The 27,841-nt window shown below is 45.1% G+C and overlaps 2 protein-coding genes across 5 annotated transcripts in view; one reads left to right on the top strand and one right to left on the bottom strand.

The window, feature by feature from the left end:
- Window positions 1–454: 454 nt before the first annotated feature.
- LOC121937493 (hexosaminidase D-like) lies at window positions 455–23,752 on the bottom strand. 3 transcript variants are annotated; one of them, XM_042480707.1, is made up of 14 exons: window positions 22,477–22,631; window positions 18,967–19,063; window positions 18,246–18,486; window positions 17,217–17,326; window positions 16,751–16,838; window positions 9,513–9,677; window positions 8,453–8,636; window positions 8,297–8,368; window positions 7,213–7,420; window positions 6,860–6,942; window positions 5,645–5,723; window positions 5,024–5,125; window positions 3,308–3,397; window positions 455–2,094 (listed from the first exon to the last, which is right to left on the bottom strand). In XM_042480707.1, exons 1-14 carry the CDS (start codon window positions 22,508–22,510, stop codon window positions 1,911–1,913), a joined length of 1,737 nt encoding a protein of 578 aa, XP_042336641.1. In that variant the 5' UTR covers window positions 22,511–22,631; the 3' UTR covers window positions 455–1,910. The 3 variants fall into 3 exon arrangements, with proteins under 3 accessions (XP_042336641.1, XP_042336643.1, XP_042336644.1); XM_042480709.1 differs by lacking the exon at window positions 22,477–22,631 and adding an exon at window positions 23,728–23,752 and having other exon boundaries at window positions 687–2,094; XM_042480710.1 differs by lacking the exon at window positions 22,477–22,631 and adding an exon at window positions 23,330–23,543 and having other exon boundaries at window positions 688–2,094.
- Window positions 23,753–25,682: 1,930 nt separating this feature from the next.
- MLST8 (MTOR associated protein, LST8 homolog) overlaps window positions 25,683–27,841 on the top strand; it is a 5,729-nt gene continuing 3,570 nt past the window's right edge. Inside the window, exons 1-4 of one of the 2 annotated variants that reach the window (XM_042480712.1) lie at window positions 25,683–25,772; window positions 26,432–26,571; window positions 26,657–26,705; window positions 27,248–27,410. In XM_042480712.1, the coding sequence (XP_042336646.1) occupies window positions 26,443–26,571; window positions 26,657–26,705; window positions 27,248–27,410 (341 nt within the window). In that variant the 5' untranslated portion in view covers window positions 25,683–25,772; window positions 26,432–26,442. Of the gene's footprint in view, window positions 25,773–26,431; window positions 26,572–26,653; window positions 26,706–27,247; window positions 27,411–27,841 lie in introns of both variants that reach the window. The other variant, XM_042480711.1, reaches the window with a different exon arrangement.

Here is a 27,841-nt window from a genome sequence, read left to right on the forward strand (position 1 = left end):
AGTTGGGAAGCATCTTATTTAAAGCATGGCACTCCAACCTGAGCAATAATTTATTTTTTTAGCCCGATCTTCATCGCTTCTCTCTTTTTTGGCTGAGGGATGCTGGGAGCTGCAGTCCAACCAAAAGGAACTTTGTCAAGCTCAGCTATCTTGCATATGATTTTATGGCACCTGGATTGCTTTTATTCAACTATGGATCTGAGTGTTTTATTTTATGGACTATTTCATCCTTCTCGTCTTATTCCGCAGCCTCCTTTCTTTCTTTGCCATTCTGGCCTTTCAAAACTGAAACTAGAGACCTACCCTATCCTGTGTTTTTATGGCCATTTTGTTCTATTCTCCGCTCCTCATTTTTTATTGATGTAAGGTAGAACTGGGAAAATACAGATATGTTTTATGAGCGGAGAAAACAAGCAGTTAAATAAAAGGAAGCAAACCATTTTCAGTTTTCTGATGCTGTTTAATAGGATAGCTAGTTTAACTGTTGTTTTGGCTTTCTTACTGTCAGGGTTTTTTAGCTCAAATTTGTTTTAAACTTTTTGTAAGCTGCCTTAAGTTCCATAGAAGAAGAGAACTAGAGGTTAAACGAAGCTAAATACATTGTTGTTGTGTGCCTTCAAGTAGTTTCTGGTTTATGGTGACCCTAAGGCAAACCTATCATGGGGTCTTCTTGGCAAGATTTCTACCTTCCTTTGAGGCTGAGAGAGTGTGATGTGTCCAGGGTCCTCCAGGGCATTTTCAGGGCTGAGCAGGGATTCGAATCCTGGTCTCCCAACATCTTAATCCAACACTCAAACATTTCCAGAATAAGGACCAGAGCCTACAAAGACAGGTGTCAAAGCAACACTAGTCCTGGGGTCCCCACCAAACACAGGCCAAGCCCCACAACTACTTGGCACCAACCGCAGCATAATGCAAGCCATTGCTTTATAAAAAAAATACCTTTATTATTACAGTATTATTATTATTATCATCATCTTCCACATCACAGAAGCAATCTGTTCTGTGCAAACAGGAACAACAGCAACCCAAGATCCTCCCACCCCGCAAAAAAGTCCCAAACAGCAACATAACATTAAGAGGTTATGTCCAACAAAAAGACATCAGCCAACAAATGGAAATCTGATCAAGACAGGAGGAGTGACAGCTGTCAATCACCACCTCACACCAGTGGCACAGAATCCACAATGATGGAGAGTGTGTCCTCTTTCTTCACATGGACTTTAAGAGCCTTCATTTTTGGGGAGAATGGGCACTGGGCACCAAAGTAAAAAGACCGGATGAAACTGGAAGTGAGCAAGCTGGGGGCTTCAATGTTCAATGTGTGTAACGGAAGAGTTATTTGCCTAGACATTTGGGAGTGTAGAGAGCATGGTTGACCCCCTTTTATGTCCAAGTTTAGCACCTTCCCAAAGGGTCATCACTGTGGGAAACGGTGACCACAAATAGACACAGAGAAGAATCCGATGCTGCTCATGGAAACAGGTAAAGTGTGTTTGAAAAGAAGGAAGAGGAAGGTGCATTGTGTAGTTCTCCCGCCCCCATGGCCACCATCCCCTGGTTCACCTCCAGTCCTAGAATTTCTCCAATAATTCCCAAAAGACCAGGTGAGGTGGCCCCACAGATCCCCAACCTCAAAATGGGGGAGAATTAAGCCCTGTGCCAGTCCTGGTTCATGTTGCTTGAATTCCCAGCAGAGGGACAACCAGCAGAAACTGGGAAAAGTCTTAACATGCCCCAAAACAAATTATGCCCCATCAACCTCTGTTGTGAATAGGGTTGGGGTGAGTGGGCTTTGAGCACCCTACGTCTGGTCCACAAACCTCCCCAAAGGTTCAAGGAATAACAACAAAGGAGGGAGTCATGGCACCTGTCTCTGGACCACCATCTTGTGACAAGAGGTGGCCCCTCTAGAGAGTCTTGGGCCGGGCATTGAGCCGGATGGTTTCCTTGAAATCCCGGACGAACTCCCGCAACCGATCCATGTGCGGGTTGACGTTCTCCTCCATCCATTCCTCCACCGTGTCGGGAAAGTAGATGGCTTCCATGTGCGAGCGCAGAGTTTGGATGAGGTTCTCCCAGTCCTCATGGACTCTGAAACGGGGGAAAGAGAGAGATTCAGTTCAGAGCCCAAAGATCAGATGCTTGGCATGCATGCCCCAGATCCATGGGTGCCCCTACCATTTGGGCATGTAGGGTACAGCCCTCCTTATCCCCAACATTTTCGCCTCAGCAATGCATAGCTGGGAAGTCATTGGGAGTTTTCCAAGACTATTTGCAGTTTGGGAATGATCCCACACAAAATTTGCATGGTGGCAATTTTGCAAAGAACTCAGCCTTTTCTGTGCAGAAAATGCCATTCCTGCACAGAAATCCTAGTTTCCCTGCAAACCAAAACGCTCATTCCTGTACAGAAAATGCTATTCTGCATGCAAAAATACCACAGGCCAAATTTATCCCCCCCAACGACAGCATTTTCTGTGCAGGAATCAGCATTTTACAGTGGGTCCTTAGTATCCGCTGGGATTTGGTCTGTGGATGTTCAAGTCCCATTATATACAGTGGTGTAGTAAAGTAAATGAATAATAATAAATAAAACTTTTATTTATATACCGCCTTTCCTTCCGATCAAAGTGGTTTACATCATTAAAACTCTATGATCCAAGTCATAGTACAATATATCAAACAATCCATACAATTCCATACAATCCATACAATTCCAAAATTACCATCAAAATTTTTAAAAACATATATCACAACAGTCGGGCATTGGATAAAAACTTCATCCATTATGAACCAAATTCTACAAATCGAGAGGGTATGCTTTCCGGAAGAGATAAGTAATAAAATGGCGATCCTTATGTTAAACGGCAAAACCAAGGTTTGCTTTTTGCCATTCATATATTTTCTGACCATTTTCAAACCGTGGGTTGCTGAATCCATGGATAAAAACAACCATGGATACGGAGGGCGGACTGTTGTTTTCTCCACAGAAAGGGCTCTCTTCTCTGCAAAATTACCACATGCAAATTTTGCGCGGGATAAATCCTGAGCGGTGAATAGTCTTGGATAGCGGCCCAGCTTTCAAATATTCTCTTGCCTCAGGAAGAAAACTGCTGAAAGTACTCATTGTCTCCCTGTGAGAACAAAATTAGCCAAGAATGACACCCTTAGGCAAGAGCACGGATTGCAAGACAATCCCTGTCCAAAGCTGTATCTTTCTCATTATTGCAGACTGGGGTTTTTTTGCAAGGAGGGAGGGAAAACTTTACCCCTCACAACCTTTAGTAGCAAAAGACAGACTTACTTCAGTACTTTGCTCCCAAAGCTCTCCAGGTTACGGGGGTTTCCAAACTGGTGCTTCCGGTGGTATGGGCTGAACCAGCCCTTGATGGTGCTGCCAGGTCAGGAAGAGAAAGACACAACACACAAGGTACACACACCGAGCTCATTAAACGGAGGAGAGAAAAAAGCAAAGATTGGATTATCAGGTCAAAAGAGGAGATTTTCTCTCCGTTGCAGCCCAAACTCCCTCAATTGCATCAGGAACTGGGAAGCCTCTAAACTAAAAATGCCTGTTTTAAAAAACCCAAATGGGAGCTGGGAGTTCATTGAAAGGACCGATTTTGTTCCATATATATTGAAGAGCTTCAAAAGTGAATCAAAGACTATACTGTTCAGGGAAGCGTTCCCAGGCGTTACTTGATTGTTATATAATGTTATTTTAATTTGTTGTCTGCCTTATTTTATTGAATGTTAACATGGACTAATATGTATTATATTTAATTATTTTGTAGGCAGGTTTATTTTATCTGTTTTAATAATAATAATAATAATAATAATAATATTTATTTGTATATCGTTTTTCCATAGATCAAAACAGTTTACAGACTATTAAAACTATTACACATAAAAATAGATAAAATCCAGTAATACAATTATACAGAACACAATCATTCACAGGGTAAGGCAGAGAACTGATGGCATCAAGAACACTCAACTTCATTCCTGGGGGGGGGGGGAAGGCTTGACAAAAGAGGAAGGTTTTAAGCCTCTTTTTAAATGTTTCTAGGGGGGTCATGAGACGGAGTTCCTCGGGAAGACTATTCCAGATCCGCGGGGCCACCACTGAAAAGGACATCTGGGATGTGGAAACATATTTGGAAGATGGAGTTTCCAACAGATTCTTCCCGGATGTTCTGAGTGTGCAGGGCGGATTATATGGGGAGATGCGGTCTCAAGTAACTCGGGCCCAAGCCATGTAGGGCTTTATAGTTAATAACCAACACCTTGTATTGTGCTCGGAAGCCAGTGAAGATTTTTCAGAATAGGTGTTATATGGTCAAACCTGGATGCACCAGTGACCAATCTGGTTGCCATGTTTTGTACTAACTGAAGCTTCCGGGCTTGGTACAAGGGTAGCCCCATGTAGAGCGCATAACAGAAATCTAAGCAAGAGGTTACCAGAGCATGTACCACCGTTTCAAGGTCCCTTTGGCCCAGGTAGGGTCGCAGCGATAGTATGTACAGTGCTGTGTAAATTTACAGCACTATATAAATAAAGCTTACTAATAACAATAAGAGGGAGGAATACACACACACACACACGAAAACAGCCATAGTCCAGTCTGTCTGATATGTCTCCTCCTCTCCAGGAGAAGAGGAGAAGAGGACTGGGTCTGGATCTACATTGCAGAATTAATGCAATTTGACTCCACTTTCACTGCCATGGCTCAATGCTATGGAATTCTGGGAACTGTAGATTTGTGAGATATTTAGCATTCTCTGTCAGAGAGCTCTAGTGCCACAACCAACTATAATTCCCAGAATTTCATAGCATTGAACCATGGCAGTTCAAGTGGCGTCAACCTGGATTATTTCCAACTCAAGGGCCGTTAACAACAACATTTGCAGCAGCCAGGGATTTGCTTCCTCAAGAGTGGGTGAGGACCTAATTTAGGGTAAGAGATGGACCCTCTGGTTCTGTTTTGACCCGTACAGAGTTTCTCCTCATGGCACTGACCTCTCCTCTTCCAGGACTTTGACCACTGAGTCCCGCAGCTGGCCGCTGACTTGCTCAACCATTCGGTAGATATCTGAGCCAGGAAAGGCCCCGTTGCCCTCACTAAATAAGAGAAGGAGGCACAAAAACAGAGTTAGCAAGGCTGACAAGATGGGTACATCCTTCCCCAACCCATTAGAGATGGCCAAAATTCCTCTTTTTCCCCCAGACCTGCTCTGAAGACTGTCTTGTTTTGGAATGCTTTGTATAGCAGATTGTTTTGTTGGAAAAACAACTTGAAGGTACACAACAACAACCACAACCCCAAATTCCTCAAAATGGGTCAAAACTGTTGCAAAACACAGAGGGTTTTGCCATCATAAACCCCTTCACATACCCCAAAACATTAACCCCCACCCAAAATAGCCAAAAATCAAAGCAGAGGTTATACGACAACACTTCTGGTTGCATCAAATGCACTGGCAGAGCATGCTGGAGGGAGATTTGGGGCAAAAAGTAGCCCTTGTCCCCCTCCATAGATGCACATCTCCTAATTAAGTACAAAAAGGGCACCCCAAAACTGCACTGTCGAGCCAGGTTGACCAGCAGATCTCCATTTGGGAAAAACACATATGAACGCACCATGTGCCTGTCTCCAGGTTCATGTTCTGGAAGCCAAGAATGCCCAAAACCTTCTTCTTGGTTGCATCGGTGAATCCCCCTATGGAAAGAGAAGGGGACAAAGGGGATGATGGGTTGGTCAGTGTAAATTTTGCCCAGCAATCGATTTTTACAGGCTGGGCCAGTGGTTCCTGAACAGCCATTTTGCATATATATATACACACACACACACACACACACACACACACACACACAGTCAGCCTTCCTTATCCACGGATCTTTTTATCCACAAATTCAAGCATCCACAGCTTGAAAATATTCCAAAAACAGTATAAATTCCAAATAGCAAACCTAGATTTTCCATTTTATATAAGGGACACCATTTTGCTGTGCCACTGTATTTAATGGGACTTGGGCATCCACAGATTTTGTTATCCATGGGGGATCCTGGAACCAAACCCCAGCGGATAACAAGGACCCACTGTATGTGTGTGTATGTGTATGTGTATGTATGTATGTATATATATATATATATATATATATATATATATAACGAGTCACCATGTGACTTACATGGGCCAAGAGGATGGCATTTATTTATTCATTTATTTATTAATTATTGTTTGAAATATTTTATATCGAACTACACACACAACAATCAGGGGAAGCATGGAGGATGTGCCAAAAGAAAGAACCCCACACAATTAAAAACCATTTTAAGAATAATTTAAACAGACTTAAAAGCACGTTCAGCAATTTGACAACGTTGATCCATTGTTACACTATTATCACACAATTTCACATTAAGAAGAGATACCTGTCAATGTGAAATTGCGCAACAAATAATGGCATAACAACAGATTAGCAACGGATGAATGATGACATAATGCGAAAAGGAGAGGAATCCCAGGCTGCAATTCTACTTCAATTCCATCGCTAGCTTGTCATACAGTAACCTCTGCAATTTCACATTGAAAGGTATCTCTTTGTCAGTGCAAAACAGCACGATTATAAGGGTATAACAATGAATCAGCAATGGATGAGTGATGACGTGAAAAGGAGAGGAATCCCAGGTTGCAATTCCACCTCAGTTCCATCCCTTGCACTTTGTGCAGTAATCTCCAGAATCAGGCATCTGCAAACCGTACGCTCCAGCCCCACGCTTTTCCATTCCCCATTCCCTGCCCCCCTTTTCCTGGTGTCCTCCCCACCCATCGCCCAGCCGGGTCCCCTCACCATTCACCAAGGTCTGCAGACACACAGCCAAGGATGGGATCCCCACGGGAAGGAGCTCACACAGCGCTGAGTAGTGATCATATCTGCAGAGAGAAAGAGAGAATGGGGGGAAAGGGAAGGAGGAGGATAAGGGAATGGAAGAAATCAGCATTTGCTTTTGGGATTTGGAAGGACAGGGCCATCTGGAAACCCATCCAGACCCATCTTCCTTCCCTGAAAAGGTGGCCCTTCATTTTTGTCCCTCTGTGAAGTTCACACAATCACCTCTGAGCACATCTGCACAATGGAGATAGTGATACAAGACCCTTTTCACTGTTACCCTGCTGCCCTGTGAAAATGCCCCTTGAACTTGCCTTTGCCACCCAGTGATGGCGATACCCTGGAACCGGACGGAGGGGGCAGTGGTGGCCATGGACTGGATGACCTTAAGCCACCTCAGGTGGTTCTGAAGGTGGCCATTCAAGGGTGGCCAAGCCTGGGCCGGGCCGGTGGTGCCCTTGAAGGAGCTGGCGAACCAGATGGTTTTGAAGCCGCACTCGGCGTACTTGGCAATGTATTTTCCTAAAAGGAGGCGAGATTGGAGAAAATGGAGGTGACCAAACATGGCAGCCTTGCCCACTTGCAGGGGACTGAGTTTTAGGAGGCTTTTACATTATTATCGCCATTATCATTACCGTTACTGTTACCATTTATTTATATAGCACCATCCATGTACATGGCGCTTTACAAACACTTACAACAAAACATTTATAACAACGAAACATTTATAATTATTCCAATGTAAAATATTAAAATGCAATATTAAAATACAGTCACAAAACAGGCAGACATAATGCAAAATAAAACAAAACAGTCAATATAGAGAAGGGAGCTATAATACAAATACTACACCATTGTAGCATTTTGATTCCACTTTAAATGCCATGCCTGCATCCTATGGGATCCTGGGATTCGGAGATTAGAAAGGCACTAGAACTCTCTGGCTAAAATACTTCTTGAAGCTGCAAATCCCAAGATTTCACAGGATGCAACCATAGTTAAAGAGCAATGGAAGTGTTATAGTTGCATAGTGTGGAAAGGCCCATCATCCCCATGAAAGGCCTGGTATCGTATGGGATTCAGAAGAGGCCCTGGCAGGATGGTGCATTTTGCTTTTGCAAGGGCACAAGGATGGCATTTGGTGTTGCATGCTTTGCTTTTTGAGCGGCATTTTATTTTCTTTCTGAGCCATCCTGAAAAACATTTCAGCAGATGGCAGGATATCATCATCATCACCATAATGACCATCATCATAATTAATTTTATTTATACCTCACCTTCCCCCTACAACCCCCAAAATGGGAGTCAAGGTGGCTTATAAATTAAAATAATCACAATATGCACATTCTGGAAAGAAACCAAAACAGAAGAATTAAAATAACAACAATAACCCCAAACCTATTTGTTGTGTGTCAAAATCTGGGGCGTAGAACCACAACATGGGGGAGGCTTGTTTGGCGATGCCAGAGTCTGAAATGAAATGACATTCTCAAGTGAGAAGATGCAATAAATAAATAATAAACAGAAGATGCAGATGATTCTCTTGCAACTCACCTTGGATGGCGGCCTCGCTGACCTTCCGCAGCATGTCATCCCAGAGAAGGGCCTGGAACCCTCCCGGCTGACCGGCGACGAAGCTGACCACCTCTCGGATGTGGCTCAGGTACATCTTGCCCAGGTCTCCAGCGTTGCGGCTCATCCAGTTCTTGGAATCCATCCCTTCTCCTAAGTGGAAGACCTGCGTAGGAAAGCAAGGCAGATGCCGGAGGAAATCCTTCAGCAAAAGCACACAGGAATGCAAACTTGTGTATGCATGAGCACATGAGGGATGGGAAGACTATTCAAAAATATTTGCAAAATGGTATAAAACACACACACAGGTTTTCTGAGTGTTGAAAAACGCTGAGAAGAGTCCTGGTCTGATGAAAGTCCGGGGCGTAGAACCACAATTCAGGACTCATTGTGTGCCAAATTAACACACAGTTGTTTTACATAGAAAACAGCATTTATTTTTTCTGTGCAGAAGGTAATCCATTTGGCCCTCCATATCCACTGACTTTTTTTTTATCCATGGATTCAACCATCTGCAGCTTGAAAATAATTAAAATATATATATAAATTCCAAAAAGCAAACCTTGATTCTGCCATTTTATATATTTTGTTCTGCCGTTGTATTTAATGGGACTTGAGCATCCACAGATTTTGGTATCCATAGGGCCATACCCCAGTGGATACCAAGAGCCCTCTGAATCATTATGCAGAAATATTATTTACTGTACTTAATTATAAAATACGTATATATTATTCCCTGTGCAGAAAATGCTGTTTCTGTGCAACCATGTGCAAAACTTTGTGCAACACGAGTCCTAAATTGCAGATAGAAGCAGTGTGGGTTTTGACGTGAGGAGGAAATACAGTACCCCATTGTCTCACAGACCAGAACAAAATAGGCAGAGACGTGCAACCACAATTTCACACATGTTGCACTACAGCTTCCCATCACCCCCAGCCAGGGCAACTATAGTCTTGTGACACATTGGAAGGCCACTGATAGCGTCCCATATGTTTGTAGACGTGGTGCCCGTTGCTGTTGTGGGGCCCCTCCATCCCATACCTCATCCGCCCCGATGTGCACCCAGTGGGATCTCCGGTGCTTGTTGAGGACCTGGGTGAGGACTGCCTTCACGACGGCCAGGGTCTCTGGGACGTGGGGGTTGAAGCTGTTGGGGAAGCGTTCCACCTCCCGCAAATGCCGGTATTTGTCGTGCTTCAGGATGAACTGCGGAGAAGGAGAGGTAGGAGAGGTGAACCAGGGATGGAGAAATGGGGGACTCTACAATCCAGCGTGGGTAAGAGGCAAAACAATAAGAGGCTGGTGACTTCTTGTGTGTGTCTGCTCCTGGGTTTTGATCTCAACTTTAAAGGAGCTAGCCAAAGAGTCCTGGGGACGCAGTAGTTAAGTGCCAATACTGCAGTCACAAGGTTGTGAGTTCAATCTCTGCTGGGCTCCAAGGTTGACTCAGCCTCCCATCCTTTTGTTGGTCAGTTCTTGGGGGCAATTAGCTTACAGATTGTAAACCACTTACACAGTTCAAGGATAATGTAAATGCTATTGCTAAATGCTATTGATTCCTATCCCCCCCAAATAGCTCTGGTGCGTTGGACGGCTCCTTTTTAAAAGTTCAGAATAAAATCCCTAGCAGATCTGCCATCATAGACCTCACACAAAGGGGCTACCACAGCTCAACTTTTCCATCCTTGCATGCTAGGTTGCCTAAAGTTACTAGTCCACATTTTAGAAAGAAAATTTATTTGCCTGCTCCTCTGCAACTGCATGTTAAGTATATTAAGCACATCGCTACAAATTCATCCACATTTGCATCAACACTGAATTATCTTCGCTTTCTTGTGCAAATTTGTATCTATTTGCCCTCCTTCTGCCGAAAATGTGCAGCTATGCGAATCCATGCAAAATGGACAAACAGCCATACATTTGATATTGCCTATCCTCACAGATAACTGCAGATGCTCCCATAAAATCTGCAAATCCTTTTCCAGTGTTTATGGAGTACCCCTCCAAAAATAAATAAATCAAAACCAAAAGCTCAGATTCCTCCAAATTGCATGTGCCTGGATCGCAGTGTATTCGATTGGAGAAAAGCCCTTCATCTTAGGGAGTCATTTTGTGGCTGTTGAGCACAATAAAATGTTTAAAATAAGCCAATAATTTTGTTTTTGTTGGATTCTTTCTTCCCTGCTCTTCTGCAGATAGATAAGCAAGTGGCTCTTCCCATCCTTTCCACCTGCCTTCACTCTGCAAAAGCAGCCAGAAATTAAACAGGTCAAGCTTCTCGCATCTTATACTTTTAAACTAATAAAAAAGCCAAAGGCCTGGAGGGCATTGCTCTGAGGCTGGCACTTGCCTCACCCCTATTGCTCACTCAGGGCCAGGGAATCCAGTTTCTCTTTAGCAAATAAATCCGAACGAGGCTTAAAAGATTGTTTGCTCAACGCCCAGCATCCTCGGGGCAGGAACCGGACCAACCGGCTCCGATGCCAAAAGCCCCACGGGTGCACCCTCTTTGCCCGTGGGTGGGATTTGCTACCTCTTTCCCATGCCCAAGGAAAGGTCATGCACCATGCAAGCACTGGCCTCTCGAGTGACCTCCAGGAAATAAATACCAGGGACATAGCGGGTGGCTGAGAGGATGGGACCTCTACTTAGAATCATAGAATCATAGGGTTGGAAAAGAACACAAGGGCCATTCAGTCCAACCCCCTTCTACCATGCAGGAAATCCAAATCAAAGCATCCCCATTGACAGATGGATATCCAGCCTCTGCTTAAAAACATCCAAGGAAAGAGATTCCACTACACTCCGAGGGAGTTTGTTCCCCTGTCAAACAGCCCTTACTCTCAGGAAGTTCCTCCTAATGTTGAGCTGGAATCTCTTTTCCTGCAACTGGCCTCCATTGCTCTGGATTCTAGTCTCTGGAGCAGCAGAAAACAAGCTCGCTCCCTCCTCAACAGGGCTATCGTATCACCTCTTAACCTTCTCTTCTCTAGGCTAAACATCCTCAGATCCCTGAGGCCTTTCTCATAGGGCTTCATGGTTTCCAGACTCTTCACCATTTTAGTCGCCCTCCTTTAGACACATGGCTCCAGTTTCTCAATGTCCATTTTGAATTGTGGAGCCCAAAACTGGACACAATATTCCATATGGAGCCTAAACAAAGCAGAATAGAGTGGCACTATTACTTCCCTTGATCTAGACACTACACTTTTATTGATGCAGCCTTAAATCGCATTGGCTTTGTTAGCTGCCGCATCACACTATTGACTCATGTTCAACTTGTGGTCCACTAGAACTCCTAGATCCCTTTCACACATATTACTCTTGTTCAGCCAGGTGTCCCCCATAATCCTATATCTGTGCATTTCATTTTTCCTCCCTAAGTGCAGTACCTTACATTTCTCTGTGTTGAAATTCATTTTGTTAGCTTTGGCCCAGCTTTCTAGTCTATTCAGGTCATTTTGAATGTTGATCCTGTCCTCTGGAGTACAGTATTAGCTATTCCTCCTAATTTGGTGTCATCTGCAAATTTGATAAGTATGCCCCCAGTTCTGTCATCCAGGTCATTGATAAAGATGTTGAATAGCCCCGGGCCCAGGACAGAGCCCCACTGGACACCCCACTGGTCACTTCTCTCCAGGATGAAAAGGAGCCATTGCTGACCATCCTTTGGATTTGGTCAGTCAACCAATTCCAAATCCATGTAACAGTTGCCTTGTCTAGCCCACATTTTACAAGCTTGTTTGCAAGAATGTCATGGGAAGCCTTATCAAAGGCCTTATTGAAATCAAGATCTACTATATCCACAGCATTCCCTTCATCTACCAAGCTGGTAATTTTATCAAAAACATACAAAGGAATTTGTCACACTGGGGCTAATTTCGGCATTAAAAAGAGATTAAAGCGCATTTAAAGCATCATGCAAACAAAGAGAAAATGGTGATTCATTGCACGAATGATTATCACACTCAATTGTGCAAATAAACCGATATTGGAAATGCACTGTCGCTGAAATCCCGAAAAGCAAAAAGATGCACGTTAATGTGTCTTTGGCAGGATCCACCCAAAAAGGGCGGTCTGCCACCGCCGCCTTTTCCGCCAGCAGGAAGCCACAGCAGATAAACCACGTGGTTTCCTGCCGGCAAAAAAGGACCCGCAGAAAGCGGGTTCTTTCTCCGTTGTGCTTGCGACGCCCGAGTGTGCAAATGGCACATTTGTGACATCACAAGTGCACCACGACATGCGGACGCTAAGCGTCTGTCACGTCAAATGGTGGCACCCATGTGTACAGGGCGACGCCATTTTGACGTACAGAGCACGTACTAGGGTTAGGGACCATCTGAATGGTGCGCGCCCTAACCCTAGTACCGCCGCTGCCACGGCACATTTTGCCCGTCTGTAACAGGCCTTTGTGACCACTTTAATGGTGGGTTTTGTGTGCAATCATGTGAAATGGCTTCATGTAATTACATGATTTTTCTGGGATATCCACATGATAAATTCCAAAGAAAGAGAGTTGTGAAGTTTTTATTATTATTTTTATTATTATTATTATTATTATTATTATTATTATTTTTACTAAAGCTCGCAGAATATTCAGTTCAGGGAATTCAGAAACCTGGCCATGTTAGTCTGGAATATCAGTCTGCAAAGGGATCTTGTAGCCTCTTTGAGACTAAGGCCCAAAACACACTGCAGTAATAATAATCCAGTTTGAGATGGCTTTAACTGCCCTGGCTCAATGCTAGGAAATTCTGGGAATTGTAGTTTGTTGTGGCATCAGAGCTCTCTGACAGAGAAGGCTAGATGTCTCACAAAACTACAGTTCCCCAGATTCCCCAGCATTGAGCCTGGGCAGTTAAAGTGGTCTCAAACTGGATTATTACTGCAGTGTGTTTTTAGACTTTAGTCTCAAAGGTGCTACAAGGTCCTTTGCAGACTAACATGGCTAGGTCTCAAAGGTACTACAAGATTCTGTTTGTGTACTAAATTCAGGGAATTGTATACAGTTAGTCTCAAAGGTACTACAAGATTCCTTTGCATACTTAATTCAGGATATTGTGTTCCCTCCCCTGAAGTTTTTGTGATGCAGTGGTTTGAAAGCTGGACTATATCTCTGGAGACCAGGATTTGAATCCCGCTTGGCCATGGAAACCCATTGCATGACTTTGCACAAGTCACACTCTCTCAGTCTCAGAGAAAGGCAAGGGCAAACCTCCTCTGAAGACACTTGCCAACAAAACCCTATGATAGGGTCGCCATAAGTTGGAAACGACTTGAAGGCACACAACAACAACAACAATCTTTACAAACAAATATGCATGTGTGTTTGAGCAAGAGTCAGATTTTGGAGTATTCCGGATATCCACATAAGGAATATTGAACTCGTTACATAAACTCAAAGAAAAGGAAGAAAATGACAACCCTGCTATCTATCGAGGACATTGGTTTTACACAAGGTCAATAAAAGAGAAGCAAGGTGTTCTAGGCTTCCCTGCCTACTCTTTTATTGCCTTTGCAGCCAGGGGAAGGTGGTCAGTTTGGGCTCAGTTGCCATTGCTGCTCACACCTTTGCCAGCCAAAGTACTTGCCTTGCGGCAACTGGGTTAGCCTCCCTGTTTCCAAGTGCAGTACAAGGGATCCCATTCCCCCCAAAGTTGGCAAATGCACAAAACAGGGTTTTCTCCATAGCCTTAGTTATAGAAATCCCTCCCATCCTTTTTGAGTTTCCAGTACAGGTTGAGCCTCCCTTTTCCAAAATGCTTGGGGTCAGAAGTATTTGGGATTTTATTTTTGGGTTTTGCAACCTTTTGATAGTCATAATGAGATACCTTGGAAATGGGACCCAAGCCTAAGCACAGAATTCATTTATGTTTCATATACATCTTATAATCACGGCCTGAGAGTAATTTTGTGCATAACATCTGTAATGATCTTGTGCATGAAACAAAGTTTGTGCACACTGAAAGCAAATGTGTCACTCTCTTAGCCAGCCACAAGGACAATTCTGGAGTACAGTATATTGGAGTATTTCGGAATAAGGGAGACTCAACCTGTACGCAGCTAAGATTGTGTTGATTTGCCTGGCTTTTGGTCCTCAAAACCAGAAGGGTTTAAATTGTATATGGCTTTTTAAAATTTAATTAAAATTTATTTATTTATTTATATATCTTTTAAAAGAACGTTTTTACCCATTTTAAAATGTGTTTAATCTCGGCATCTCTGATGTTTTGTCTGATCTACACTGTCTCAGAGGCCCTGGCAGGCTGAGAAATTATAAAGAAATGCTTAAAATAAATGAACGAGTTGTTCTTTCGGCCGGCCGTATCTTTGCGATCAAAAAATGTGGGCAGCTGTTGGCAAATTTCATACAAACGTCCCGTCGTCTTGTTTGATCGGCAGCCAATTCGCCAGATGCAAACTCAGTCCCATCCAAAGGTTGACAGATCTGCCCTAAGATAGCACTTTTGCATCACTTTGCAACTTGTTCGGGGTCTCCCATGATAAATTCAGAGTTTAGAAAAGTGACTTTTTGGTGCTACAATCCATTGTGGGAACAAGTACCTTTTCCAAACAGCTGCCATGCACCTTCACCCACCCATTTCCTAATGCATTTAGCAAGAGTTTTATGCAAACCATGTTTTTCTAAAAAAAAGAAAAGGTCTCTATTGACAAAAGAAATCCTGGCTTTATTTCTCTGTGGCTTCTCTTACTATAACACCACCCTTGCATGATCAAAAAGCCACAGAAGATGGATGTGATATGCGAAAAGGCAAAAGGAAAGGTGCATTTATAACTGCAAAAAGAGTCTCCCCTTCTGGTTAACTTTCCCTGCAATCCAGAACTCCAGAGGAATCACACAATTGTCAAGTTGTGTTGTAAACCAGCAGGCTCATCTAATATCTCTTTTTCTTGACTTGAAAACCATGCAAAGCCAATTTTGCAGAGAGCAAGGTCTAATCTGCACTGCAGAATTAATGCAGTTCGACACCGCTTTAACAACCACGGCTTCATGCTACGAAATGCTGAGATTTGCAGTTTGTTGTGGCTTGGGATGGGCTCCTTCAGATGATCAACAACTTTATTTTGTGGTTTCTCAGCATGGTTTTGCATGCTGTGTTCTCCTTCTAAAAGGCTGCATTGTCTCTGAGGATTAGTTCCTGGCAGCCAAGAGCTTTAACCTAAAATAAACTGGTTATCTTTGGCTCCACTTGCCCTCTTCCGGAACTGGGTCTAGTTCCAGACCTCTCCAAGAGTTCTTTTGCTGCTGGACGCTGGCATTGGCTTTATCTGTGGCCAGTGATGCAGCAGGTGGTCTGCAAGAGAGAAGCATCCCAGCCCTTTGGCTCTCCTTGCAGCAGCCAAACTGGGGCTCTGAACAGCTAATTCTACAATCCCTGGGAAGTGTGCAAACATGTTAACAACAGATTAAAATCCACTCCTCTCTTCCATTCCCAGCCTTCATATCTTTTCCCAGCCTCGAAATACAAAGTGAATGTAAAAGGTTTCAGGCAAAGATACTTAATGCAAACTAACCCCCTTCTATCTCACTCGATAGTGGCTAATGTTTGGCTGTGATGCCAGCAAGGACTCCGAAGCCCATTTGCCAGGTGGCAGGGACCCAAAGAAAAGACGGGAAAGCCAGCGTGGCACAAAGGTTTGAACGCTGAACTCTGGAGTCCAGGGTTCAAATCCCTGCTCAGTCATGGAAACCCACTGGGTGACCTTGGACAGTCACTCTCTCTCAGCCTCAGGGGAACACAATGGCAAACCTCCTCTTGCCAAGAAAACCCCATAACATTTAGCATTTAGCAATAGCATTTACATTTCTATACCACTTCATAATGAACTCAACACTCTCTAAGCAGTTTACAATCTGTTAAGTCAATTTCCCCCAAGAGGCTAGGTACTCATTTTACTGACCTACAAAAGGATACTGAGTCAACCTTGGAGCCCAGTGTTCAAACTCACCACCTTGTTGCTGTAATACTGGCATTTAACTACTGAGCCATCAGGGCATGATAGGTTCACCATAAATCGGAAATGACTCAAAGGCACGCAACAACAATAACAAAGAGACCCAAATACCAGCGCCACCCTTGTGCTGTTGGCTGTGCCCACCATGGAAACCCATCACACCAATGTCGGATCATGGGTTTCAAGTGGGGAGGCCCTGAGAGTGAGACCACAAATGCCATTGTCCCCACTCCCTGTTTCCTCCTTGTTGGAGAAGCAGGTGAAAAGAATTGCATGGTAGGATAGATTTGGTGGAGGCTTACCTCCACATGTCCAAACGTTTGCACCAGTGGGATCACCTCCAGTTTGTTCCTCTCAGCCAACTCCAGGACTTTTCCAATGTCTTCTTCGCTGTCAGGAGACAAGGACAGACCCTAGGACTTGCTCAGGCCTTGGCATCAGCCATCACAAGGGTCTCCCAGTACAGTCAGGGAGAGGAACATGAACTGGGGCCTTGGACAACTTGTAATTACCAACACTAACCAAGATTTTGACTATGGATTACCTTTATTGCAAGGACTGACTGTGGACTCATTGGAGTACAAGTTTTGGGTTTGTATGCGTACATACATGAACATTAATAGCAGCAGAGCAAGTGGCCTGGTCGCTGAAAGGGAGGAAAATGGATGGAATGCCAATCTTTTTGTCCCCATTCCCTTTCCGGGGGGCTGCCTATTCGGCCCACCCTCCTGGCACATTTCTTTCTGTATCTGATAGAGATTGCCTTACCTGTAAGCATAGGGCGATCTAAGGATTTCCAGTTCTCCCGTGAACGGAAACATGTCTTCGTACTCAATGAGGACCCCATTGGCACCCAGCTTGGAGAAAAGTGGGAAGATCTGCAGAAAAGCAAAGTCAGAAGTTGAAACCCACAGGACCTAAGAAGAGCTGCTGGCGATGGATCCAACCCTGGAGAGGCAGCCAGGAAAGGCAATGGGGACCCCTTATCCTTCCCACCTATAAGAAGCCAAAATCCCAAGTGAGTGGCAGTTCTCCTTCCTCCCCTCCCAAAAAAAACCCAGGTATCGCTAACCTCTTTGGGGGCCACACATGTATGCACAGCCATGCCTTTCATTTCAGGTGAGAGGGAGTGGACTTCCAAGTCATTTACTTATTATTTCCCCTTAATGCAACGCTCCTTTTGCAATTTAATGGCTTATTTTGAAAATTAATGGCATTTTATGAATACTATTGTCAGAAAAAGGAGGGATATAAATCCTTCAAATAAATAAATAGTTTGCAATTTTAAGGCCAAAATAATAAGAATTAATTTTTGCACGGGAAGTGAGTGTTGGACTAAGACTCTGGAGACCAGGGTTCGATTCCCAGCACAGCCATGCAAACCCACTGGGTGCTCTTAGGCAAGTTACACTCTCTCAGCTTCAGAGGATGGCAATGGCAAATCCCCTCTGAAGAAACTAGGTTTGCTTTTGGGTCGCCATAAGTCAGAAACGACTTGAAGGCACACAACATTACAGCTGAAGTTGTTGTTCCGCTTACTGACCAGAGCTCTCAGAGCAGGGATGCGTTTGGTGGTGATATAGCTGGTTTCGCCAGGTTTTACATCAGGGGTGAGAAATGTGTTTTTCTGTCTAAAGGCTGTTGCATTTCACCTCCCATCATCCCTCACCATTGCCTAGGCTGGCTAAGGGCTGCTGGGAGTTGCAATCCATCAACAACTGGGCAGTTGCACGATTCTCTTTGTTGCTCTGAGGCCCGTGTGCCAAATTTCTAAGCCATGGTCACGGTGCAACTCACCTGCTCCAGGTAGGCTACTTTGGGGGCTGCCCCCTTGAGGTCCAGGTGAACCAGCCGCGTGGGGGTTGAGCTGAGAGCCTGAAGCGGCTGCTTCCTTGTCTCTGGCCGGGCGCCCGCTGCCCCCTTGCTGTCCAAGAACTCAAAGGATGGGTCCCCGATCCTGGCAGATTGCTGGGGGTCTCCGGGGTCGCCCCAAAAGCTGCTCTTCCCACTGGACTCCTTGTGCTGGTCCAGAGTGAAGCTGTGAGTGCGACAGAGACACAACAAGGATGAGGGTGGGCAGACAAGGTTAAGGTTGCCATCATTCTCTTCCACAAAACTGGGGCAGGATTGGGCAGCTTATCACTCCCCTCCTCAAAAAACAAACAAAAAAAAACACCCACACTACATTTTGACATTTAATAGCGTTTTATTGCATATTTCAGTTGTTGTCGTCACTGTTTATTTATATGTTGTCATCAATTTACATTCTGGGATTTCTAGTTTGTTGCTACAACTGTCCCAGTCAGCCAGGACATTTTTCAGATCCTTCAATCCAGGATTTTCCTGGTTTTCCAGGACAAATGGTAGATAGTGGACAGCTGGTGCCCAAAATGGCAGCCAGCAACATGCTTTTTGGTGCCCAGAACTGGATGCAGGATTATTCCAGGTGAGGTCTGGCCGAAGCAGAATAGAGTGAGACTACGACTTGGTTTTGCACCCTTATCCCCATTGCACCCACCTGTCCCGGAAGAAAAACTTGATGCCCGCCAAGACGACCGTGAGAAGCACCACCAGCCGCAGGATATTCAGCTTCTGGCTCCGATGGAGCGCCATCCCTGCCGAAAAAAGGACAACAACAAAGAAAGGTGTGTGATATGGCCATCGGACCCAACACCCAGCCAGACCCTGATCCCAGGCACAACCCTGGATTTTTGTTATTTTAGGTGTACAATAAAAAAAAACCCCACTGATCAGATAATAGAAAGATGTCTTTGCTAATTTTCTTTTCAAAGGAAGGAGAAATTGCAGCACTTTTTGTCTCATGGCAAGAAAGCCAGCATCAAGCAACCCGAGTTTTATTTATGGGATGAGGAACGCCAGCATCCTCCTTGCAATGACAGTTCTGTGTCATTTCCAGAGTCCCGGGTACGAACAAGTGACAACTTTCACACCTCCCAAATGCAGCCTGGAATATCTGGAGTGGCACAAACAGTTTCTGAGGAAGGAGCAAGCAAAGGGAAGGTGCCAACGCAGCATCCAGGGATATGTCTCCGTGGCATTTCCATGGCACCGTGCAACCAATTACTATTAGTGCATGCAGTAAGGTAGGTTTGGCGCATTTTAAACATGGGAGGACAGAGAGTAACCCTACCCAATCCCATGGGTTACTCTCTGTATCTCATCCCATGGGGAGGTGCAATTTGAGCACTCATTTGTATCTATCCATAGCAAGAAGGCTTTCCAAAAACAACAATCTCAAACATCTCTTAAGAAGATGAAGAACTACAGAATAGGAAGGGTTCCTAAACTTTGATGGATGCCTGAGAGAGCAACACCTTTGCTTTCCGATAGTTCAGTGTGTGCAAACTTTGTTTCATGCAGACCAAACATAAATCAATTTCACATTTAGACTTGGGTCCCATTTCTAAGATATCTCATTATAAATAAACAATCTGAACTATTCCAAAATCGCAAACTGTCTACATGGGTGGCTGAGAGAGTGACCCTTTTGCTTTCTGATGGTTCAATGTACACAAAGTTCATGTCTTGCAAAACATTATTTAAAATATTGGGTATAAAAGCAGCTTCAGGCTATGTGCATAAGGTGCATATGAAACATAAATGAATTTTATGTTTAGACTTGGGCCTCATCACCAAGACATCTCAATATGCATACGCAAATATTCCAAAATCCAAAACACTTAGGTCCCCAAGCATTTCGGATAAGGAAGACTCTACCTGAACTACAGATAAGGCCTTATTTTTGCATTATTTCTAGATGCATCCTAGATATATTGCAGAACTACAAACCTCAGAATCCCAAAGCATTGAGCCATGGCATTTAAAGTGATGTCAAAATCCATTATTTCTACAGTGCAGATATTTGCAGTTATTACACAAATATTTGCAATTATCTGTAAAACCAGCTTTGCAAAAAGGAAGCCCCTGGATATGCAGCTTTTGGGAGATGGCCTCCTGAAGCAAACCCAGAAGACCAAAGAGCAAATTAATGGCTTGCAGGGGAATGAAAGCAGTCAACCAGGCAAACAAGAGTTATGTATCTGGATTTCTTTGACTCAGCAGCTTCCAAATAACACCAACACTTTCCCTCAGTAGGACGGGCACAGAAGAAGACAAATTAATTTTCTATTTGGTGTGTTCAGAATAAGTCGTGATTTGCAAGCAAGGGGTCACCTCTTGCAAGGACTTTGCATCATATATACATACATACATATTCTGGATCCACAGATTTAAAACCTTAATACCAAAGAGTCTCATCCCAGAAGGTAATAATTAATACCATCATCCAACTAAGACTGTCAGCAACTTGGATTTAAAGTCACTTTTATTTTGGGCATCTGGAAAAGGCCAAAGCTGAAAGGTATTGCTAATGCTTTCATCTCACATCCAATAAAGGAGGTTATATTGCGGAGTGCATCCACACAACATCTTTAAAGCAATGTCATTCTGGTTTAACTGGTTCATATGGTTTAATAATGTCTCTCCCAAAAACACCTGCTCTCTTTGGTTGCATCCACACTGCAGAATTAATCCAGTTTGACACCACTTTAACTGTCGTGGCTCAATGCTATGGATTCCTGTCAAGGAGAGACAACTCCCTTCTTCATGATATTTACAAAAATATTGTTGGCAATATTTGCAAAACACTGCTGGCACCATTGGCAGAATGTTGTTAATAATAATGTCATATTCATTTCAATCCTGCCTTTTTCCCTGGATTGGGACACAACGGTTAAAAAAAAGCATGGTTAAAAATCCACAAACGTCAAAAGTGAAATCAGAATTAAACAGTTAGGAAACAGGAAAAGTGCCGTTATCAACAATTTGCATTCCTTGTAACCTTTGCATATTATTTTTGACATCATTTTCAGAATATCCTTTTAACTATCTTTAAAAACATAGTTTTCACCCATGCCTGCTGCCGCTTTGGTTCCCATTTGGGAGAAAGTCGGTTTGCCAATTAAATAAAAAAATAAATACACACATAAATCAATAAAAATATTTTGGCAAGGTTTGCAAAACACGGTTCGCAACATCCCCAGCTGTTTGCAGGATTGGTAAAAGCAGCTGGGCAAATCCCATTGAGGTTATTTGCAAAGCACTCTGAGTCTATGCCTTTTCTGCAGACTGTGATTTGCAACATTTGCAAAAGCACCGTTGACAATATTTGCAGGGCTGCGGTTGTTGTCATATCTTTGCAAAACATTTTCCTGCAATGTTTACACACTCTTTGGTTGCCAATATTTGCAGTCCAAGGTTTGCTTTTCACCCCTCCAATGGTGATGCAGGCTTAATGAATAAAATTGATGCCAAGCAAAATGGGCACCAGACCGAGGGGCCAAGAGATGAGGCCCCAAATCCCAATGGACGTGGCAGCCCTTCTTCTCCTCTGTATGGAGCAATGTCTTTGGGGGTAAGACCCCAAAAATGGGGTGCAAGAGACCCAGGCAGGGATGGATGAACCATGAAAGTAAGCCCATGGTTAGGGCACCCTTTGCTGGATTTACCCTGGTGCAAAACTGCAAATGGTGCAGTGGAACCAGCTTCCACCAAAACAACAGGCTCCCACAAGAAATGAAAACATTGCATGCATGCATACATACATAAACTACATATATATGCAATTATAAAAGTAGTATAATCACAGCGGTTAATAATATGCATTTGTCTTGGGAATACAACAAAGTTAGAATCAGATAATCCATTTTATTGTAGGTTTTGGATCATTCTGAAAAGCTACATTTTATTTTACACTCTCTCTCTCTCTCTCTCTCTATATATATATATATATGGGGGGGGGGCACCGGCATCTTTTAAGTGCTTAGGGCCTTTAAAGGTTTTCATCTGGCCCTGATCCCAGGTTTAGTCTAGACAGCTCTCTCCCTAAAGGACCAATCCAAGTACTGGGTTCTACAAGACTGGCACCTAAGCCATGCCAGTCCTGGGTTATCCATGACTGGCACCCAAGGCATGCCAATCCTGGGCTCTGCATGATTGCCATCCAAACCTTGCTCTGCAGCAGGACTGGCACCAAAAGGCATCCATGTCCTGGGCTCTTCATGACCACCATCTACACTATGCCAGCGACTGGCTTTTGAAAGACTGGTATCCAGGTCTTGGGTTCTGCAGGACTGGCACCCCAAGGCATGCCAATCCAAGGCATGGCAATCCTGGACTCTGCATGCCAGTCCTTCCCTGTTGCAGCAAGAGGTCTCCCTTCCCTTCCTTCCTTCCTTTCCCCCAGAAACCAAAGAAGACCCCCACCCACCTGGTTCTGCAAGACTGGCCTCCAGAGCTTAGCAGTCCTTGGCTCGGCAAGACTGCCATTCAAGGCATGCCAGTCCTGGGTTCATACCTGTGGTGGGTTCTCCAGGCCTGGCCTCCAAGGCATGCCAATCCTGGGTTTTCATGGACTGCCACCCAAGTCTTGGGTTCTGCAGGACCAGCCTGCAAACCTTAGCAATCCTTGGTTACCCACAACTGCCCTGCAAGGTATGCCAGTCCTGGGCTCTGCGTGCCAGTCGTTCCCTTGCTGCAGCAAGAGGTCTCCCTTACCTTAGGAGCCAAAGAAGACCCCCGCCCAGCCACCCATCCGCACACCTGTCCCACCTGGTTCTCCAAGACTGCCATCCAAGGCATGTCAGTCCTGGGTTACCTGCAGGACTGGCCTGCAAGGGATGCCAATCGTGGGCCCTGAGTGCCAGTCACTCCCAGCCATAGCGAGAACTCTCCCTTGCCTTCCCCAGGGACCAAAGAAGACCCCCCCACCACCAACACCACCTGCTTGGCAGAGCCCCCCAGCTGCCCTCCTGGGCTGCAGTGCCAGGGCCCCTTCTCCTCCTGCTCCTCTTGGGGCTCACCTGTGCTGAGGGCTCCCTGGGCCCTTACCTGTCCTGCCCAGGTGAACCCAGGAGAGGGAGAAGGGAAAGCAGCAGCAGCAGCAGCAGCGAAGGCATCGCCCAGCCAGGCGCCTCCAGTCGCAGCAGCAGCAAAGGGAAGAGGAGGAGCAGCAGCAACAGCAGCCGCCGGAGGGGGGCCAGGCGTCGGCCAAGGTGCGGCTGCTGCTGGGCTTCCCAGGCTCAGCCCCTGAACCTGGCCTTAGAGGGGGCCAGGGATGGAGGGAGGGATGGGGCGCCCCCTGCAGGAGAGGGAGGCAAGTGCGCACAGGGCAGCTTTCAAGGAAGGCCCAGGCTCCCTCCCTCCAGATTCCTGGGCCTACTAAAGGCTTGGCATTTTGCAAGGCAGGGTTAATGCAAACCTGGCTCCATCAGACAAGCCTGGGATTTGTAGTCTGCAGAGGCACCAAGCAAGGGTTCAAAGGCCTTCTTCTCTTGTCTTTCATTGCAGTCACTATGCCAGCCCTGGCTTTGTGCAAGACTGGTATCCAGGTCTTGGGTTCTGCAGGACTGGCACCTTGGCTTTTCCTTCGGCACTGGGGCAGAAACATTATTTTTGCCTCGCCTGGACCAAAGCTGGCACCTAAAGGGCACGGCCACATTGGGCACCAAACACTGAATGTAAAAATAAGCCAACCCCAAAGTTAATGCCTTCTCTGCTAATAATAAACCCGGATGCCCAGTCCACAAGTGTGCCAGCCAAAAATAAAATTCAAAGGGCTCAAGCCATACCCAGATAGAGGATAATTCAGGATGCCCAGTCTCCAACTGTGTCTACCAAAAATTAATCCAGGATACCCTAACCATACCCAGATAGATAACAGTAACCCAGGGCACCCAGCCCACCATCCTGCCAGCGAAAAGATTACGCAGGGCACCTTTTTCCATCCAGAAATGAAAACCAGGTCTTCAAGCTTCTGCCTATTAAAGCTCAAGGAAGTACAGTACAAAGAAATAAACCCAGCCAGCAAAAGGACCCAACCGAACATGCCAGCCTTTGCCACGGGAACTAAAGCCTTTCGGGGAAAGCTGGAGAGAGAACCAGGAAAGCCAAGATTAAAGAAGGCTGGTGCCTGACCCACAACAACCCACCAGAAATGCCAAGGCGCCCATTGCCCAAATCACAGCCATTCAACCAAAGCCAGCCAAAGCTTATTTTTGTGGGTGCCCAAATATAACCCAGGTTGCCCAGTCTGTTCCCATCGAGTGCCCAGTTCAATGCCCAGTTAAGATACGAGCCGCCCGTCGTCAAACTGCAAGGAAGCCAAAAGAGAAGGGAATTCAACAATGTTGACACCTTTTTAATGTAAAGAATCAAGAGTTGCCCCAATTTTGCCTCCAAACGCCTTTGCCAACCCAGCCATTTTCCTCCTTTAAAGCAAAGCAAAATAAAAACTGTATGATTTTATTCCTTTTATTCTGTCTTGTAAAGCTGCCCTTTATAATATGAGGGGTCCATATTCTGAATCTGAACGCAATCCTGGAGCTTATATGGGCGGTTAATCCCCTAAAGTCAGAGGAAAAGGGAATTAACTGCCCAGATAAGCTCCAGAATTGCGTTCAGATTCAGGATATGGAACCCTCATATTTTAAAGTCTGTATGTTTAACATATTCTGTTCTAACTCAGTAATTGTTTTAACTTTTAAAATGGTTTAATTGTGTGTTGTTGTTTTTAAAGTAATATTTATACATTTTAATGTTGCATTGTTTTTAAATCGTATTGTTTTGAACCTGCTCTTTGCCGCCTTGAGTCCCTTTATTAATAAGGCTTAATAATAATGATAATGATGATGATAATGGGATAAAAACAGGATATAAAATAATAATAATAATAATAATAATAATAATAATAATAATAATAATAATAATAATAATAATAATATGCTATTTTAAAAGCATTGTGATCCCCATTGAAGTGAGGAAGAGCATCCTTTCCCCTGGAAGCTGGACAGAGCTTGGCAGGCAGAAGGCATTGCGCATGCGCATCGCTGCTTTTGTCCCTCCTCGCCAGCAGGTGGCGCTGCCGCCTCGCTGAGGCTGAGCTCATAGAACACAGAAGTAGGAAAGTGGTAGAGTGAAGTTTCCCCCAGGTATTTCGAGACTCGCTTCCCCTCCTTCTGCGCAGCAACAGAAGCGGGAAAAGACACTTTTAGAAAGCGAAATACCTCTGCCTTTTCATGGAAGTGGCTCTAGCAGCGCCTGGCGGGGTGGGGAGGGACGTTGTGGGGAATGAACCCGGAAGTTGTGAATCTACACAGGCCATTGCAGTGGCTCTTGTGCGCCTGTGCACTGCCTCCCTAGCTGCGCATGCGCACGAGATCCCCAGCCGGGCTCTGATGCGCGCATGCGCACTGGCTATCTGAGTCCCATCCTGCTTCTCCTCCTTTCCCTCTTTTGCTGCTGAAGGTAAGTCCAGTCACTTTCCTTTGTGATCCTTTGCATTTTCCTCCATTGCACCAAAGGCTGCCCTTTCCCCTCCCTACTTTGTCCTCACAACAACCCTGCAAGGTAGGCAGAAAAGAGAAGAAAGAGCTCTACATTGTCCCCAATGGGTTTCTGTGCCTCAGGGGGGCATCTGCAGAAATGACGCAGCCAGCTCCCAGGGAATCCTGGGATTTGTAGCTTTACAGAGCCCTGAAGCATGGTAACCCTCACCAAACTACAAATCCCAGGATCCTGGAGCCTTGGTAGTTGAAAGCGGTGTCACGCTGCTTTATTTCTGCAGTGTAGATCCCAGGATGCCGTGGCTCAGTGCTGTGGGATCCTGGGAATTGTAGTCTTTCTGGCAAGGAAGGCTAAGCATCTCTCAAAGCGGCAAACCCAGCAGTGACTAGCAATACAATTAAAAGTGTGAAAACAAAGCAAACAGAGGAGTCAATGGGAGATAATTCCCTCCTCTTTGCTTACCAGAAAAGCTTAGTGTCACTCACAAATGCCGCTTGTGGGGCCATGCCTTGCCCCTTGAACCCGCAATGGGAGCCTGTGGGGTTCCCTTCCTGATTCCCAAGCACCATTCTCTGCCTTTATGGGGCTTTCTTTCTTTCCTGCTTTCCTGCCCCTTTTAGCGACTTGAGCCATGAACACCGCGCAGGGCACCGTGGGCAGCGACCTGGTCATCCTGGCCACCGCCGGCTACGACCACACCGTCCGGTTCTGGCAGGCCCACAGCGGGATTTGCACCCGGACCGTCCAGCACCAGGACTCCGTATCCTTTAAATATCCTCCGTATCCTTTTAGGATTGCTGAACAGAGCTGCCTTTGGTTTGCTCCCTAACCCCTTTTGCCAGCAGGTCAATGCTCTAGAGATCACCCCGGACCGGACCATGATTGCCGCCGCCGGTAAGTGCGCCATGCACGGAGGGCATACTGGGTGCAGTGGCTCCCCCAGGGCACAGTTTGCACAGGTGGTATGTGCTTTCAAGTCATCTCCAGTTTTCTGTGGTTTTATGATCATTATTGTAATATTTACTTGTACCCCACTTTCCCCCCAAAATTGTCTTGGTTCACCAAACACCCACACAGCTTGGCTGGGAGGGTTCTTCTTCTTGGCTTTACTTCACGAGCGAAGATTCAGGAAGGACTCATCCGTGCTTTCTACAAGTGCGCTGATGACACTGGATGTATCCTTGGAGCTTGTGCAATGGGTTTTTCTGGTGGAGCGCAGCATGCACAGAACTGGCCTCACCCTTTAAACCAGAGGCCTTGACAAGCATGGACAGTGGCAGCGAGGTCCTTGGGTCATAGATTTGGTTAGAGTTAAACTATGTCCTGTGATGCATATGATCCTAGGACAGGCATATGATGCCGCCATTTGCAAAGCCTGTGTCTCGCCAGTCTGTGCTTTCAAGTTCCTCTGCACTAAGAGTGTCTCTCGCCTCCAGGCTACCAACACATTCGAATGTATGACCTGAACTCCAATAACCCGAACCCAGTTATCAACTACGATGGCGTCAGCAAGAACATCACCTCCGTCGGGTTCCATGAAGACGGACGATGGATGTACACGGGGGGAGAAGACTGCATGGCCCGGATCTGGGACCTCAGGTATGGCTCATTTCATCAACCTTACTCTCATGGGGATTTTCAAGAAGTACAGCTTTATTGTTCCCTTTCAACTGTAAGTCCTACCGAATCCTGAGATTTACAGTTCAGGGAGAGGTGGTTAGAAGTCTCAGCCTGAGAGCTCTAGTCTAGTGCATTCCCAAAGTACAAAACCCAGGCTTCCACAGGAGGCAGCCATTGTGGTTAAAGTGGAATCACATTGCAGAAATTGTGCACTGTGATAGGGCCTCTAGAGCCTATCTACACGACATGTTTATAGAACTTTCATACCACTTTAATAATACTACTGCTACTATTACTAATATTCTTAGCCACTTCTCCCCATTTATCAAGGCAAAGAACAGCAACAGATTAGAATAGAACACCTAACTTCAGTTAAAAACACACAACATCAAAACACATAACGTCAATTT

Source organism: Sceloporus undulatus, chromosome 8 (assembly GCF_019175285.1).
Source record: "Sceloporus undulatus isolate JIND9_A2432 ecotype Alabama chromosome 8, SceUnd_v1.1, whole genome shotgun sequence".
Lineage (NCBI taxonomy): Eukaryota > Metazoa > Chordata > Lepidosauria > Squamata > Phrynosomatidae > Sceloporus > Sceloporus undulatus.

Bases quoted from the DNA above. Each gene is read 5' to 3' on its own strand.
- LOC121937493 (XM_042480707.1), bottom strand. From the start codon at position 22,510: ATGCCTTTTGGTGCCAGTCCTGCTGCAGAGCAAG. The intron at 19,064-22,476 runs GTTTGGATGGCA...TTTTTTCGGCAG, and splicing joins CAGTCCTGCTGCAGAGCAAG to GGATGGCGCTCCATCGGAGC. The intron at 6,943-7,212 runs GCAAGTTCAAGG...TTCTCTCTGCAG, and splicing joins GCCATCACTGGGTGGCAAAG to ATATGATCACTACTCAGCGC.